The sequence below is a fragment of the Vanacampus margaritifer genome, chromosome 7 (assembly GCF_051991255.1).
Source record: "Vanacampus margaritifer isolate UIUO_Vmar chromosome 7, RoL_Vmar_1.0, whole genome shotgun sequence".
Taxonomy (NCBI): domain Eukaryota; kingdom Metazoa; phylum Chordata; class Actinopteri; order Syngnathiformes; family Syngnathidae; genus Vanacampus; species Vanacampus margaritifer.
The window spans coordinates 7,465,582-7,483,821 of NC_135438.1; the positions used below are offsets into that span (position 1 = coordinate 7,465,582).

At 39.5% G+C, this 18,240-nt stretch overlaps 1 protein-coding gene across 5 annotated transcripts in view; it reads left to right on the forward strand.

Moving 5' to 3' along the window:
* Positions 1-18,240, forward strand: part of LOC144055047 (caskin-1) — a 40,836-nt gene that overhangs the window by 11,845 nt on the left and 10,751 nt on the right. For 4 of the 5 annotated variants that reach the window (XM_077570660.1, XM_077570662.1, XM_077570659.1 and 1 more), the window contains exons 4-15: positions 3,217-3,362; positions 3,466-3,561; positions 4,776-4,897; positions 5,006-5,114; positions 6,271-6,379; positions 7,989-8,083; positions 8,271-8,385; positions 10,650-10,946; positions 12,585-12,683; positions 14,198-14,382; positions 14,762-14,843; positions 16,365-16,432. In XM_077570660.1, coding sequence (XP_077426786.1) covers positions 3,217-3,362; positions 3,466-3,561; positions 4,776-4,897; positions 5,006-5,114; positions 6,271-6,379; positions 7,989-8,083; positions 8,271-8,385; positions 10,650-10,946; positions 12,585-12,683; positions 14,198-14,382; positions 14,762-14,843; positions 16,365-16,432 — 1,523 coding nt within the window. The remainder of the gene's footprint in view (positions 1-3,216; positions 3,363-3,465; positions 3,562-4,775; positions 4,898-5,005; positions 5,115-6,270; positions 6,380-7,988; positions 8,084-8,270; positions 8,386-10,649; positions 10,947-12,584; positions 12,684-14,197; positions 14,383-14,761; positions 14,844-16,364; positions 16,433-18,240) is intronic. The other variant, XM_077570663.1, reaches the window with a different exon arrangement.

An 18,240-nucleotide genomic window follows, 5' to 3' on the forward strand; every position in this document is an offset into this window, starting at 1 on the left:
CATCAAAGTTGTAGCAAAAAGTGACTACCAATGTCATAACTAGAAAAATATGGAATATCTTTAAAAAATAATAATAATAATAAAATAGAGCCAATTTTAAAATTAAAAAAAACAGATTCATTAATTTTTTTCATAGAATGTTTTTATGTACAATAAGTCAATTGAAATAAATTCATAAAAAAAAAAAAGTTTATCACTTTTCACTAACTAATTAGAGACACAAATGACAAACGTAATGCAACAAATATTACTGGACTCTTGCTATGAACTGGCTATGCCGGGTTTTAACTCGCCTACCCCTAACTTAGAGCATACTGAATAGTTTTTAATCCAGTACGTTTTGTAAACAAACTGAATTGGTCCACACTTCTTCCTCCCATCTTTCTCTATTTGGCCCTCGGTCGAAAATGTTTAGACACGCCCGTATTAATGCAGCCAGCAACTAAAAACGCCGCTTAAGGTGCCAGGATAAGGTGGCCGACCTGAGCATCCCTGTTGCTTCCTGCTTTGGAAGAAAAAAAAAAAAAAAAGACAACCTGGAAGGTGGCCAATCAGCTGAGCCAACATACTTCCTGGGGGGGAAGGCGGAAGATTTTTCTAAATATAGTAAATGGTGTCTAATGTCGTGCCCACTTTGTCTACGCGGAATTTGCTGGCAGAGTGCTGAACGAGGGAGGTTCGAAAGAGCTTCCTGGCGGAAGTGTGTCAACGCTTTTGGTTTTTAAATGCGACGCAGACGCCGCTAGTGTACAGTAAGTCAGGTTCTGTCATGTGCCTTCTTCTACTCATCCTCCTCTTCCTCATCCTCCTTTTTCTTCTTCTTCTTCTTCTCCTTCTACGCCTCCTCCTTCTGGTTCTTCTTCTTTGTCACCTCCTTCTTCTTCTCCTCCGCCGCCTCCTCCTCCTCCTTCTTCTTCTTCTCTTTTTGTTCTCCTTCTCCACCTCCACCTTCTCCGCCTCCTCCTTCTTGTTCTTCTTATTCTTCTCCTTCTTATTCTTCTCCTCCTCCGCCTCCTTCTTCTTCTTCTTCTTCTTCTTCTCCTCCTCCTTCTTCCTTCCCTCCTTCTTCTTCTTCTCTTCCTCCTTCATCTTCTTTTTCTCCTCTTCTTTCTCCTTCTCCTCCTCCTTCTTTTCCTTCTCCTCCTCCTCCTCCTTCTTCTTCTTTCCCTCCTCCTTTTCCTCCTCCTCCTCCTTCTGATGCTGCTCCTTCTCCTCTTGCTGTTCCTTCTTCTTCTCATCCTCCTCCTGCTCCTCCTTTTCCTCCTCCTCGTTCTTCTTCTCCTCCTCCTCCTTCTTTTTCTTGTTCTCCTTCTCCTACTCCTCCTTTTTCTTGTTCTTCTCCTTCTCCTGTTCCTCCTCCTCCTCCTCCTTCTTTTTGTTCTTCTTATTCTTCTCCTCCTCCTCCACCTCCTCCTTCTTGTTCTTCTTCTCCTCCTCCTCCTTCTTCTTCTCCTCCTTCTTCTTTCCATCCTCCTTTTCCTCCTCCTCCTCCTCATGCTGCTCCTTCTCCTCTTGTTGTTCCTTCTTCTTCTCATCCTCCTCCTGCTCCTCCTTTTCCTCCTCCTCTTTCTTCTTCTCCTCCTCCTCCTTTTTCTTTTTCTTGTTCTCCTTCGCCTTCTTGTACTACTCCTTTTTCTTGTTCTTCTTCTCCTTCTCCTGTTCCTCCTCTTCCTCCTCCTCCTTCTCTTCCTCCTCCTCCTCCTTCTTCTTGTTCTATAGCCCCTCACTCAAACTGTGCCCGGAGGTCCTCCTGACTCAGCCCAATGATGTGGCTCATCACTTAAGTCACAACTGAAGGTTTTTTTCGGTGGCTGCGATTGGGAGGGCTCTCGCTAGCTTGTCGACATGTTGGTCCCATTTGGATGCATTCTTCATGGGGCAGGTTGTTGAGGACCCTTTGGTAGAGTTTTCCCCATCCTGGCCTCTCTGTTTACAAACAGATTGTCTAAAAGGTCCCGTGAGCGTTGACACTCCTCCACTACACGCACTGTGATTTCAGGGTCATGGAGTGTGGCAAGAGAAATTTGATGGAAAATCCTGGGGGAGGCCTGAGGGAGACATCATCTGGTGCTCCTCACTGCAAACTGTATTACCTCCTCCAAGGAAAATACGTTTTGAACACAGTGGCTTTCGTATGTAATTTCGTATTAATGTAGAAATACATTACTGGATGTAGGGTTTTCGGTGGCTTCTACCAACATTCGCAAAATATGCTTTTTAACTTCATTGAAGACTCTAAAATTGTCCAGAAGTGTGAAAGTGAGTGTTTGTCTATATGTGCCTTGTGATTGGTTGGCGACTAGTTCAGGGTGTACCCCGCCTCTTACCCCAAAGTCTGCTGGGATAGGGTCCAGCTCACCAACCTTATAGACAAGAAATATAGAAACTGGATTGGTACTACAATTTGTCATTTTCACCTCTTTTAATGGGTGCAAATGAAAACAGCTGAGATACAGTTGTCTTCGGATGAATGTGCAATGTCCTTAAAAACAAAAAAACAAAACAAAACATGGTGCCATTGTGCACTACTAAGCCCCAAGGACAACATGAGTAGCCCACGGGTCTCTTCTAAAAAATAGCTCACCAATGGTGAGAAACACATTATTTATTTATGTATACTTAACACGATAAAAGTTTTTAATATACCAAATATCCTATTTTAAAAATAAAAATAAAAAACTGTTCAATGGGGGGGAATTTTTCTTTTTTTTAAAGGTCATTTTAGAGCTGTGATTTTAATATGATACTGCATTGTTTTTGCTCACGGTTATCATACCGTCATAATCTAATATCAGCCCATGCCTAGTATGTATTTGTAATTGTAATTGAGAAATTATTGTCTGTCTGAGTCAGCCCCTATGATGTCATTCTGACAGCCTCGGTAGGCGTCATTGATGTATAAATGGCTTACAGGGCAATCAATGACTTTTGAGCCCTATGAACTCTGCCTAGCAACAAGGAGCGGGAACACAATGGACATCAATCCCTATAGCTGACTTGATATGAACAGTCTGGACTGATTACCAGCCAATAAAATATACATTTTATTTCAAAGTTTTCGAATGAATGTGTGTGTTTAGGAACGTACCAGAAAAACTGTAGATTTGATCCTATGAACGCATTTTTGCCTTTTGATCCAGAAATTCATTGATTTTAATTTAATTTCAACTTTTCCTTGTATCTGTGTGCTCAAATGTGTCACCTTTATTTGCGCAGGGATGCGTCCTCTGCACTACGCCGCCTGGCAGGGCAAGACCGAACCGCTGAAAATGCTGCTGAAGGCAGGCTCGTCCGTCAACGGGCAGTCAGACGAGGGACAGATCCCGCTCCACCTGTCTGCTCAGCATGGACACTATGACGGGGTAACACCTGTGCCCTTGGGCCAATTTGTGTTCTTCGTCTGGGCCTCATCGGGCTTTTCTGAGGAAGCGTGACATTTACAAGCCCCGCTTTGTGCGTTTACAGTCGGAGATGTTGCTGCAACACCAGTCCAACACGTGTATCTCGGACACCGCCGGAAAAACGCCGCTGGACCTCGCCTGTGAATTTGGACGTGTTGCAGTGAGTAGCAAGGAAAATAAACGTCACATGTAACGCAGTGGTGAGCGGTCAGGGTCAGCAAGGCCTTCACATGGAACACTATAAGAAAGAATGACCTTAAATTCCAAGAGTTGTTCCTTGAAGTTGAACTAATTTCAGGGTAGTCCAGAGGTGTCCAAACTACGGCCCGGGGGCGTTTTGCGGACCACCATTAATTTTTCAATAGCCCGCGGCATATGCTAAAAATAACTTTTATTTACTGTAGAGCTTTTCCAAATATGCAAGGATACAAATAATAACTTATTTACAACCAACTCAATTACTCTTCAAAACACTGTGGTGAATAAAAATAATTCAATTTTACAGTTTGCTCTTGTTTTGTTTCTGAATGTTGAAATGGTATTCGGCTGCGATACATCCCAAAATTTGGAAAAATCTAACTACTGTATTAACCTGTATTAAATATCGTTAACAAAGAGTTTATAATCAAGTTTATCATATTCACCAGAAAATATAAACAATATATAATTTACTAGTGGATTGATCTTAGCATGTTTAATAAATTAAAGTCGAACAATTTTAAATTGGCCCTGGCATCCTTCCATCTTCCTGTATTTGGCCCTCCTAATCTAGTTTCTTCATTACTTGTCATGCGAGTGTAATCTTCCAAGAGCCTTCAGAATGAGAAGTGCTGGATGACGTAACTCAATTTAAAATTTTTAGATTTCTTACAAGGCCATCCGGGATGACATTTTTCTGTCCTCTGGTTGGGCAGAACAAAACTGTAAGGTATTAACTTAATGATATGCCTGTTATTGTGCTTCTGCTGTGTAACGGTGCAGCATACCGACAGCTGTTCCTAATATTTTGCACCTCTCATGTAGCTCAATAAGGCATCTAGAACATTAACACCGTGACTAACAAATACATGACATTATCCATGATGTGTTCAAAACTAAATATAGCTGGGGTTTTTTTTTATTGAATTTGTATCAGCAACAGTGTTCAACAGCTCTCATCCAGCATTAGAAGACATTCAATTAAAAACTACAATGCTGAATTAATTGCGTGCCTTGTCCCTGATTGCTCTTTTGTGCAGCTTGAAGCCTATTTAGAAAAGATGGTGCTTAAATGGCACATTAACTGAAAGTCCATTCATGCTATTTCTGAGTGAGCCGGTGTACAACGCGTGATTTTATCCACTTTTTCAAACCAATATTATATATTTGCGTTAGGTGGTTCAGCTCCTGCTCAGCAGCAACATGTGTGCCGCCATGCTGGAGCCCAAACCGTCCGACCCCAACGGAGTGTCGCCTCTCCATCTCGCTGCCAAGAACGGACACATCGACGTAATACGGTCTGAAAACTCTACTTACGGCATCAAACACTTTAAGTTAAAAACATTTTTTTTTTAAAGTTTCAATTGCTCCATTCTACTTAAGGGTATTTATTATACGTGTTGCAGGTTGCTGATTCAGGCTGGCATTGACATCAACAGACAGTCGGAGTCTGGTACAGCTCTGCATCAGGCTGCCCTCTGTGGGAAGACAGAGGTAGTGCGCCTCCTGCTTGAGGTAAGTCTCTCTACGTCAGTTCGCCCCTGACGATGCTAACACTAAAATTACACTTTGACACAAGGTATGTAAAGGTCTGATTTGTGAACATATCACTTACCGTAAGATTGCTCTTGTTTTGGTTCTGAATGTGGAGAGGTGAGTCGGATGCTGCTCGGTGTAGTGGCGGGTCTTGTAGTGGGATACTGGGCCACAGGTCGCCTCAAAATCCTGAAAAAGACAAAATTATTTTGTTAATTACCTTCAATAGGAAGCTGTGATGTAGTGTTTTTTTCAAAATAACTAATATAGAGACATTATATAATTGTTTGATGGATTGGATTTAGCTTGTTATAAAAAGTGGAAAACTCTCAAAGCAAGGCAATAATTTGGACACCCCTGGTTTAATGGTAATATTAATATGTTAACAAAGATATAAACCACTTTTTTTCCTCTTTGTTTTTGTCTTATTGTATTTTATGTTTGTTTGGATCAATAAAGTTATTTTGTACCTACACAAACGTGTGTTTCGTAGCCTAGCATATGTTAGCTTAGCCTATTAGCTCATTAGTAGGAAACAGCCTAGCATGCTAGCTGTCGACAACCTTCTTCTTATCCTGTGTCACCTTCAGATTCCTTCAGCTTCATTATTTTCCGCCTCTTTTGCCTTGCCTGCGTGCAAAACGGTCTGAGTAGAAAACAAGTTGAGCGTTGACAGATTTTTGACGGAATATGTCAGGCTGGGCAATGTTTGTCACGCTCGAGAGATGATGCAATTTTGAGGACATTAGCCGGAAAAAGTCATTACGGAGCTTTTGTTGTCAGCCTTCTGGATGAGAGCGAGGCTGCAGTGACTCACTGGAGTGAAAGTGAGACTGGAAGAACATTCTACATTTGAAGCATAAGGATGCAGGCAAGTGAACAGGAAGCCCTGGTTGAAGGAAGGAATACAATTTTAGTGTTATCAAATAAGGACAGCGACGCCTTGGGACATGAGTTGAATTTGTTCCATAACCATGCTCGCAATTTGTATCTCAAATCATCTGTATTAAATGTTCAAAGGTGTGCAGGGTTGATATGGGAGGCACAAGAAAGCTACGAGTGAAACAACAATGGTGCAGTAACAAACTATAAAGAAACTCATTGAATACTGCATTACTGTCATTTCTTCACTCAGAGTGGAATCAGTGCCGGGGTGAGGAACACTCTGAGTCAAACTGCGCTGGACATCGTGAACCAGTTCACCACGACTCAAGCTAGCCGCGAGATCAAGCAACTCCTCAGAGGTGGGCTTTTTTGAACGTTATTGGGTCACAACGTAAGAAAGAAATTGCAAATAATCCTTATCGATTGGCAAAACACAGTAAGGGAGCTCCTCAGCTGGTCTCAGATCCTCGAAGAGTAGAGGAATAGTAGAGAAAAAAGAGGGATGTTTTTATGGCGTTCCCAATTATGGGTAAACATTAGCATCAAGCTAACAAACTAAAGGTTAAACTATGTGGTTATTTAAATGCACACCGCAATTCTTCGAGTGTTGTTTCATTTGGCAGTAAATGTCAAATGATGGCACCAAAGCACTATTTCTATACTGTATAACCTTTGTGGGTTTCTCAGATTTTTTTTTTGTACTCTTCTGCTGTCTCGCTCACTTTAGGGTGTAGTTCCACTTTTAGCCATTAGATGACGACACTGGTTAGTTTGACTGTAAATTTGAGGAAAGAAGGAGATTGAAAACAGGAAGTACAGGATTTCAACCACTGATCTGTATATATATATATATGGGTTTCTCAATTTTTTAATTTTTTTATTACTCTTCTGTTGTCTCGCTCACTTTAGGGTGTAATTCAACTGTTAGCCATTAGATGATGACACTATTTAGTTTGACTGTGTACATTTAGGAAATAAGAAGATTGAAAACAGGAAGTACAGGATTTCAACCACTGATCTGTATATATATATATATATATATGGGTTTCTCAATTTTTTTATTTTTTTTTTTACTCTTCTGTTGTCTCGCTCACTTTAGGGTGTAGTTCCACTGTTAGCCATTAGATGATGACACTGGTTAGTTTGACTGTAAATTTGAGGAAAGAAGGAGATTGAAAACAGGAAGTACAGGATTTCAACCACTGATCTGTGTATATATATATATGGGTTTCTCATTTTTTTTACTCGTCTGTTGTCTCGCTCACTTTACGGTGTAATTCAACTGTTAGCCATTAGATGATGACACTATTTAGTTTGACTGTGTAAATTTGAGGAAAGAAGAATATTGTAAACAGGAAGTACAGGATTTCAACCACTGATCTGTATATATATATATCCATAACTGGATAGCCGATAAGCCAAGACTTTTGAAGCTGCCGCCATATTGCTCCTCCCAAGAAACGTTTCTTGGCATACAATCCTATACATTTACAGTATTAAAATTATAGAACATTTGAGACAGTACTTAGTAGAAACAGCATGATTGATGATGCTTTATATTTGTTAAACATAAACAAGAGGACTTTCAGACATTTTACAACTTGCCATAAATACATGTCTAAATGATATGCTTATTGATGTTTGACCTTTTTTTTGTGCCTGTATAGATAGATTAACAAAGATAATTTTTGAAGTAATTAACTCATTACTGTAAGGGAAATTTCATCATTTCAAACATCGGCTTGGTTGGGACTGACTGCTCTGGATGCTTTGTAAATGCATTTATTGCTGTACACTCTTGATATGCGTGAAGTTTTTTTTTTTAAATCTTTTTGTTTTTGGACAAAATGAAAACGGTACTGCTCCCGACGGAAGGCGCTTTTGCTTTGAAGTGAGATTGCAAATCCCCCTTCGCCGACTGCTTCCTCTCAGCGGCTGAATCTTCCTAGCTTCACTTGTGCATTGCAGACGCGTCAGCCGCCATGCAGGTGCGAGCGCTGAAGGATTACTGCAACAACTACGACCTCACCAGCCTCAACATCAAAGCCGGAGACATTATTACGGTACAAAACAAATAGCGATCCCCCATGTGAACTGCAATATATTCCTTCAAGTCTCCATCACTACAAATCACTTTTTTCCCCCCCAAGTTAAACCATCATCACATTCTCAATTAATTATTATTTAAATTTAAATGTTGTTATTATGCACGTTTGTGGTCTTAAAATAGGAGTTTGTTTGTGTTGGCAGGTTTTAGAGCAGCACTCGGACGGCCGATGGAAGGGTTGCATTCACGATAACCGCACAGGAAATGACCGCGTGGGCTACTTCCCGTCCAACATGGTGGAAGTCATCAAGAGGGCAGGTGACCACCCACACCATAGCTGTGTGTGTGTGTGCGCGCGTGTGTGTGTGGTCAGCAGCCTTCTTAACGTAGCTCTAGTTGATCATTAGTACTAGACAGTTACAAGCGTCATTGGCCATTTTAACACGTGAATCACAGCTTTTCCCCTCCAAAAACCTCACTTCAACCCGTTTTCCTCCTCTCCATGTTTGCTCGTCCTATTATTCCATCCTACCCAATGAATGCAACCATAGACAGTAGATTGGCAATGGACACGCCCCCCCAACAATAATGGGTGATTTGACTTTATGTATTCATGCTGTCCAAATATGATATACAGTCTATGGAATGAACCTGAAAACTCTACGGAGGTCTTCATCGCAAAGCAACCTTTAATTGCCTCTCATTAATCTCTTTTGTTTGAAATATTGTCAGGGTTTTACCCATTAGTCAAATTCAAACGCAATTTCCAAAATTGCGAAAGCTGCAATTTGTAAAAAGACAAACAATTGCTTCATTTCGGTCAGCTGACTTTAACAACAACAGGGTTCAGATCATGGATGGATGTTACGTATAACTTTGACATGTGGTTGTTAGCGCTGGAGTGTCTGAAAGTACAGCATGTCCGTGTTTTTTTTTTTTTGTTTTTTTTTTTTACAACTTGCAAGACAGAGCAAGGTGAGGAAAACTGAAAAAAAAATGTTGGGGCACTCATAAGTCTAGGTACTAGTGTACAACTATAACAAAAGTTGTGACTAAGTTTTCTGAAGGTAGCTAAGTTAACTGCTAATGTTAGCGAATAATACGATTATTATTCCTCTTTTTCCTCACGTTCCGCTTTTCCCAATAACTACACCAATATGTTAAACCTATAAAATATCTCTTTACTGACAAATAATGAACGGTATACCAAAAAGTTTCATTTCAGTTATGTCTTGTAAGAGTTGCAGCTAGCTAATTAGCGGTTAGCTGCTAATATTAGTTGCTGGTGTTATTCCTCTGTTCTCATGTTCTTCTCCCTTCTTTCGAAATAATAAGTATTGCAAAAAAATAGCCTCGAACTGTTACAATTTTAATATGTTATAAAACACATAAATGTCCAGTTACACTTGCGCATCCAAGTTTATTTACTAGATGGAGCCAACTAATTAGTGGTTAGCTGCTAATGTTAGTGGATGGTGTTATTCTTGTTTTCTAGTGTTTTACTGGAGTACATCTTTGGTCACTCACTGGTAATTTTCTTATTAAAAAGGATAGCACAAACATTTTTGCTGTGATTTTGAGGGAAGCTGGAATGGATTAAAGACATTTCTGTTCATTTTCTGTTCAAAATTATTTGAAATACCTGTGCCTTGTCCATCTCTCTTTTTTGGGGGGCTAGCTACCTAGCAGTTAGCGACTAATGTTAGCGCTCTGCGTTATTCCTTTACTTCTTCCTTCTTCTAATATACAATTGTTAATAACAGAAATACATTTGTATTGTATTATTTTAAATAAATGAATTAATTCAGTAATATATTGTAATGAAACCATGTTTTGGGGGGAAAAATTATTGCAACGAATATTACAAGACTCTTGATGCCTGGTGGGCTGCCATTAAAGCAACATACTCTGCCCACCTGCTAGCATATCCCCCCAAATTTTAGTGGCACTCAACAACATATATGAAGGTTCCAGTGTTGTGTGCGAAGATTTGCTGACATAATCGTTCCGTCCAGCTTCATCACATGTCAAATGAAAAGTCTATTCTTGGTCTTGAGGTCATGTGACCGGCGTGCTCACATGAGGAGAGAGCCCCCCCGTGTGATGCTTTGTGATGAAGGCCACTGTTTCGCATGCTTGTGCTGCTTGTTCATACGTCACTTTTGTGGTGGAAATGGCATCTATCTCCATATATTTTCACTGTGGTTCAAAAGTGTGCAGACGATTTCCATGAAATCACACAATTCGTATACGCTCCCATTCGAAAGTGAAGTGAGCCTCAAATGTTTTAATGGTAATATGTATGGATAGAAAGTCGCACATTGTGGAGATCGATGCTTTTTGACTAGCTTTTCCTTTCTTATTTCAGTGGTACTATTCTTCTTTTTGACCTTTTATATGAGTATATTCCCTGTGGATATATGGATATGTTCTTTTCTCATACATTCTCTTCTGATGACTCTTACTTTATCTTTTTTTTTTTTTTTTTAAGTGGACTGATGAGTTGTCGTGTTGTGTTGTTGTTTTGCATCTCTTTTTGCACCTTCCTCCTCCTCTTCATCATCCTCCTGGCTCGAGCCCAGGCCTATCCCCCTCCCAGCAGTGCCACACGCTGCTACTGCGCAGGCCCAACCCCTGTCCCGTTGGCTCGCTCAACGGACACTCGTACCCGCCCTCCAAGGTTCTGCCCCTGCACCTGCCCTCCCCTCCCACCCCTCACCCCAACGCACAATCCCTCCCTCGCTTCTCCTCGTTCGGGTACGTGCCTCTTCCCATCTCTCCGCCTTCTCTCTCCACTCCTCCTCCGCCTCCTCCTCTGTCTGCTCCTCCTCCTCCTCCTCCTCCTCTCTCCACTTCTCAGGAGCAGCAAAGTCAGACAGGTACATACAGTAGTACACTTCATAGTAACCTTTTAAGATTGATTCTTAGTCAATATAGTCAATAAGGCATGTTCTTTATCAGTGTTCAAATATTTAGGTCAGGGTTACTTTTCTCAGAGGGCCACGTCACTTTTTGTTTGTGAGCGGTCAAGTTCAAAACTATTATTATCGGACAGAACGTTTTGGCTACAACTCTCACTGTCCCACTAGTGTGAATCATTTAAGACTAATTGCGATAAGCCAAAGCTAACCAAACGCGCAGCAGCCCTTAACTCATTCACTCCCGGCCATTTTCACTGAAGCAACCCCCTTCACTCCCGGATTTTGACCCACAGAATATTGTGCTCTATTGCTATAATAACATGGAACCTACCAAAAGAAAGATTAGACTCTCTTCTTTCGTCAGGAAAAAAATGGTATATTTGTATCTGTTTCATTTTGCAGCAAATAGTTATATCATTATTCACAAACCTGTTGAAAACACTGGCTAAAAGAGCTTGTTGCAACATGGCCATGGCTGATCTCTTATACTCTGCTGCCATCTGCTGAGCGTTTTTTTTGCAATAACTACCATGCTTTAAGCAACCTCTTGAGGTCAGAAGCTGCATCAAAGCCTTCTGTATGTTTTAGCATTAAACAACATAAAAAAAGGTCTAAATACGTTTTTGAGAGTGAATGACAAAGTATTAAAAAACGTATTTATCAGTTTTTGGGTTTGAACGAGTTAAATGACCCCCCCCCAGGCCGGTCTTTGGACGAACTTTATTTAACGGTATGCATTTCAAGAAAACTTACTGTATCAGGAATTGTGTTGGTCGTTATCATTTGCTGCTAAAACAGCTGCCAAAAAACAATTTGTCTCCCTGTGATGCTGTGCCAACAATGTTCTTACTTTGCAACAATGTTAATAGCTCAAAATCCAAATGTGGATTTTCTCACTGAGGATTATCCAATTTTGGAGAGCGAGAGAGAAAAAACAATATTAGTGATCTGAGAGTTAAGATTTTATTTTTTATTTTTTAATCCTCCCACACATAAAGCTGTTTGCTCGGCTTCATAGCATGCAAACAATGCTTACTTTTGCAATTGTAGCCGATACAAAAACAGTTTTAGGGCAAAACTGAAGCAGTAATTTTACTGGTCGATATAACTTTAACGGCGTTGTGTTTGGTTAGCTGTAAGCTAAATCATCAAAATCATACAAATAAAATGATGAAATATTTCACTCTATTTACGAGTGATGAATCTTTATAATGTACTGCAAGATCTTCATTCTTTGAATTTAATGGCTGAAATGAAATTTCCCACAATATTCTAGTTTATTCAGATGCTCCATAATGGACATATTTTAAAAATGATCACCTCTTTAATAACGTCAGTCTAAACTAAGCAATATTACACAAGCCGCCAGATGCTGGTTAGACAGTAAGTCAAGAACAAATATTATTAATTAATATAATATAATATAATTGTTTGTGTGGTATTGTGATTTCAGATGACATTCTATGTCCAATTTAAGCAGAAATGCAGGCACATTCCAAAGGGTTCACATGCTGGTTCTTGCTTCTGTGTATTAGAGAGAGATTTAACAGAAAATGTTTGTGGTCATGAGTGCGTGCGCTTTTGCGTGTGTGACAGGTTCTCGGACCACCGAGTTAAGTCCTCAGGGTTCTCCCACTTTGGGCCAGCAGAGCAGCACAAGTGAGGACATCTGGGTACTCCGCAAACCGCTTGCAGGTAAACATTTGCGCTTGATAAAAAAAAAAAAAAAGACTTCATGCATGCTGTCTTTCGCAGTGGTGGGAAGTAGCACTTTACTCCAATATCTAGTTTTGACTTGTACTCCCTAGATTTGAAAACAGATGTAGGGTACAGTTTCTACGCCTGAATTTGCCAAAATAGGCATGTTACTATTTCAACCTCGGCGGATGGAAACATGACCCAAAAAAATGAAGATTTTTTTATAATCAGTGAAAAACAGGGACAGCATAGACGTGAAGGAACGTGAAGCAGGGAGCAGTAACAGTGACAGCAACAGACTTAGTTGGTTTTCATTTATTTAACACCAGCTTGTGGTGTTTTAAATTATCCGTCTTATATCGTTAGCCTCACTCGTTTTTAGTTTACTGTTACAATATTAATAATTTTTTTCTTGTTTTCCAACAACTTTCCAATGTGAATTTGGCAACTCTGCTATTAGGCTGACGACACTTAACACATACAGTATTTTCATCATTTTCTAATTCAGGATTTTTTTGTTGCTCTTTTCACGATGTTAGCACTAAACATGTAAAAAAAAAAATATATATATATATATATATATTCTTGTCATTATGAATGCTTTGCAATTTAATAAAAAGGAAATATAATTTGTGTGGAAAGAAGGAAACACCAGCTTCTGGTTAGCTTTTTCGAATCGTTAGCCACATAGCTAAATGCCTAAGTCGTTTTTAGCTTACTGTTAACGTATTAATGAAGAATTATTTTTTTCTTGTTTTACAACAACTTTCTAATGGGACTTTGCTATTAGGCTGACAACACTCAAGTAACACATACAGTATTTTCATCATTTTCTAATTCAGGATTTTTTGTTGCTCAGTTGTTAGCATTAAAGTCGAGCCAACGCTAGCTAGCCCTTACACAACAACACTGAACATGTAACATTTTTTCTTCTTCTTGTCATTACGAACGCTTTGCAATTTAATAAAAGGGAAATATAATTTTGTGTGGAAAGAAGGAAACACCAGCTTCAGGTTAGCTTTTTCGAATCGTTAGCCACATAGCTAAATGCCTAAGTCGTTTTTAGCTTTCTGTTAACATATAATGAAGAATTATTTTTTCTTGTTTTTCAACAACTTTCCAATGTGACTTTGGCGACTATGCTATTACATTCAAGTACAGTATTTTCATCATTTGCTAATTCAAGATTTTATGCTGTTCAGTTCACGATGTTAGCATTAACGTCGAGCCAACGCTAACTAGCCCTGTTTTCTTCATCTTCTCACTATAGTGAATAATTAAATTGCCAAGTGCTTGTATACAAGCATTTAATAAAAGGGAGAACTAATTTTGTGGGCATAAATGGAATATTTTTTCCTGTTTTGCCAGTTGATCAAAATGGATATTGCACGTAAAGTCAAAATACAAACGAGTAAAACTTTTGTACTTGGGTAAATTTCAGAATCTGTATTATTATTATTATTTTTTACTTCTACTTAAGTGGGTGTACTTTTACCACTTCTGTTCTCTAGGGAGCGAACGCAGCGGCAGCGTGGGCAGCCTCGGAAGCGCTCGCTCGTCGAGCAGCCTGCAGGGCTCGGGAAACACGCATGTATTGACGACGCCCGCACCCAGTCCTCATCCTGCACTGACGCCGGGAGTCAACACGCATGGCCTTAACGCTCCGGGTCTGAACGCACAAGCTGAGGGGGTCAAGGTACAAGACGCCTTTCTTACTTCAATATGTGTCTGAGTGTGTGTGTTTGATTGCAATCATTTCACACTTAAAATGGGAATTAAAATGCAACAGCACATCCATGATCGCTAACATGCTAGCTAATTGACGAGCTGCCAATGGTGACAACTCACTCTCAACACGCAACCTGGCTCACGGGTTAGCCACTTAACAGCAAGCCAACTCTACAACTCTCATTCCTTGACACCCACATCACTCACCAGGCCAGGCTCCGTCTTTTAAAGCCATACACACTCAACGTCACAGATACTACAGTTGCCAATTGTACAGATGTACCTAATGTTGGTTGGAAGCACTTATTTTGAGTGCCTTTGCTTTTGTGTTTCTTGTATTCTTTTAGCTCCTGGCCACCGTCCTGTCCCAGTCGGTAAAAGCCAAGGAGCATCTCTTGGAGCAGTCTCAGTCCGTTGAGCAATCAGCGAGTAAGAATCAAAACATCACGCAAATGTGGCTGCAGTGTTTCCCATTGTTATCGCTCAGTCAGTTTCGACAAAAACGGTGATTCCTAAATGGAACGCCAACGTCTTATGCGATTAAACGCAACCATTCCGGAGCATCAAAACATCTCACACAAATACAAGACGTCCCGAAATAGCGTGCCACACACACAGTGATGTGGATCACGTTTGTCATCATTTGATCTCTCTAAAGGCCGTCTGTCTGTTCTAATCAGACTCCAGTGGCAGTTGACGTGTAGATTTACAAGCGTGAAAACAAAGGCTTTTTTTTTTATTAATTTTTTTATTGGTTTCTTTACAACAAAAGAACACACAATTTTTTTTTTCATATAAACCAATATACCAGGCGAAGCACATATAGATACTTATTCACAAATAACTTGTCTCCATGAAACTGTAAAACAAAAAAAGTGATGTATTTTTCTGTGTTAATCAGTCATTGTCAAAATTAAAGTCAGATCTCAAGGGTTGTACAAAATGATGTCCAGTATGTCTAGTAAATTTCTAAAATGTCATTAATGAATGCATTTATGTATAGTGTGGAAGCACTAATGCTTCATGAGTCTTTGATTAGTCGTCTTTCCCAGACATGGTGGTTTCTTAACTCATTTGCTCCCAAAAACGTATAAATATGTTCTATTTTAAACGCTTTAAGTGTTCCAGAGACGTATATATACGTTTTTTTAATTTTTTATTTTTTTTTAAATGCTAGAACATACAGAAGGGAGGCTTTGATGCAGCCTCTCAACTGCACAGAACGGTTGAAGCAATGGTAGTTATTACAAAAACGGCCAGCAGGTGGCAGCAGCGCAAAAGAGATCAACCAGGGCCACGTTGAAAAAAAAGATGTTTTCCCCACAATTTGAAATAGATTTGTGAACAATAATGAAACTTAGCTATATTCTAATGCTAATTGTTGCAAAACGGAAACAGATAAAATATACTTTTTTTTCCTGATGAAAGAAGAGATTCTAATCTTTCTAGATAGGTTCCATGTTTTTATAGCAATAGAACACCATCGAATACTTTTTATTTAATTTAAAAAAAAATAATGATCGTTTTTCTAATGTGCTACTACTGTTTCAGCAAATACGGTATGACAAAAAAAAAGTGTTTAAAAAAAAAATGCAAACTCTAAATTTTAAGTTAACCTGATACCATATATAATATAGATTGTTTTGCTATAAAGCACATTTGTCATATTATTATTACATTGGTAAATTTAGCAGTATCATAATCAATTGTATCTGTATAAATGGGACAGAAAATGTAATTTTTTGGTAAATGACGTACCATTAAGGTATCAAGTATCCAAATAAAAGTAATTACAGCTACATGTTATTTTTGTTTGAAATTGATTAGGCATATATTTCTTTTATTAGCTCAAATGTACAGAGAGAAAGCTTTATATACTATATAATTACTAAATGTATGGTTTAATTTGAACATATTTTCCCCTGTGTTTTCCCTCACCTTGTCGTCAAGGCTCTTCGACTTCCGCTGTTCACGAGCAGCGGCCATTCGAGCGCAAGGCAGAGGAGGACGATGGGAAAGTGAGTTTTTTGGGCTGTTTTCGCACTCCTTTGGTTTAGGGAGCGACGGTATCGGGTGGGCGTGGCCGCCGCTTCTTACCTGAGGATGCTCGCGACGCCTCGGCCTCCCTCTGTCGCCATGGAGACGGGCAGAAAGGCACACGGAGGAGTCAGCTGGGTTGACTTTCACTTTCGTGCTGCGACACAGTTCACCTTTTTTTTAAATTATGTTTTTAATTCAAAGTTAATAAAAAAAAATAATCTAAAAATAATAGATGGTTTTTAAGACCAGGTTAATTACGTTTCAATTGAGAAAATTGATTTGATATACAGGCTTGCTCACAGTATTATTTAAATTCAAGGAAGTTGAGGAACCACCGTAAAAAAAATTGGGGGGGGGGGGGGGTCATTTTCTCACAGAGTTTCACTATTTACAGAAATTCATTGCGTTAAACCTAATTAATGACTCAATGTTGCACTGTTGACAGCATGCAGCCAGTTCTGATGCATGCTGTATGTTTGATCAAGGAAATGCATTCAAGTGCCTTGTGGATGCTAATTACCCGTGCGGGCAAAATGAAAAGTGACTTCTTTTCACTTTGCTGAGCCAGCTCGCCCCATGTGTTCATTTACATCAGCCTCCCCGAATGGAGCAGGGAGCGGTAAATGAGGGAATTATCTCGGACACAGCCGCGGACATCATTCAGCGCGTGTGCCAAAAGCTATTTAAAGGGTCAGTTCACCCTAATTACCAAAAGCAATGAGAGCAATCTAGACATGCAGATCGTGTTTTTTTTTTTTTTTGGGGCTCTGCTAAACATATCTGCCCCAAATTATAAGTTTTGTCCTTTCTTCTGGCACACTTCCATCTTAAAGTTTCAGCTTGAGGGATTTTTGTGTCCTCACGCAAGACAAGGTGACAGCCAGCTAGCGTGATTTGGGGTGAGCTGATGTTTAAATAGTTGTTTGTCTTTGGACATTCTTGGTTTTGAATTGCGGCCATGTTGTCCAAAAACCCACAAGGAATGATTTGCTGAAGAATTTGAGATTTTTTTTTTTGTTACCTGTAGAGATCCAGAGAGAGTTCTGCACACATTGTGTTCTTCCCCCATCGTCATTCTTCTGAATTGTGCACTGCAGATAATGTTGTTTTAGCACTTAAACATTTTTTTTTTTTTTTACATCACAGCTTGCCACAGTGTGACGGCAGTACGCCTTCACCCTGCTGTTAAACGGCGCCTATAGATTTGAAGAATAGCGTTTTCATGTGGTTTGCTTCCTAAATCTTGTGTTCTGTATTCAAGTATGGTCTCCTATTTTCTGTTGTAGCCTGTCAACTAACCGGTGAAAATGTCAAATAGCAGTGAGTACAGTTCCCTAACATGTAACAACAAAGCGGCTCTAGAAGCAGGGAGTAGCGTGTTTAGTTCTAGAATCAGTCGGTGATATCTTGTTGTCTCTGTCCTAAAATGCGTGCAGTGGTATATCTTTGCTCTAGATGCATAGAAACTGGGAGAAATGTTTAGTTTTAGAATAAGTCAGTGATGGTGATACCTTGTTGTCTCTGTTAAAGAAGCGTACAGCTGTGTTGGGTGCTCTAGAAGTAGGCCAGGGGTCTGCAACATGCGGCTCTGGAGCCACATGTGGCTCTTTAGTCTCTCTCATGTGGATCTCTAAAAAAATATATATATATTTTTTGCAGAAATTAATATATAGTTTACATATTTATTTGTATTTTTTTTTTAAAGATAAAATATTCTTGAAACGAATTAATGATTAAATTTAAAAAAAAGAATAATTAAAATTTTTAAAATGTCATTGTCCAATTT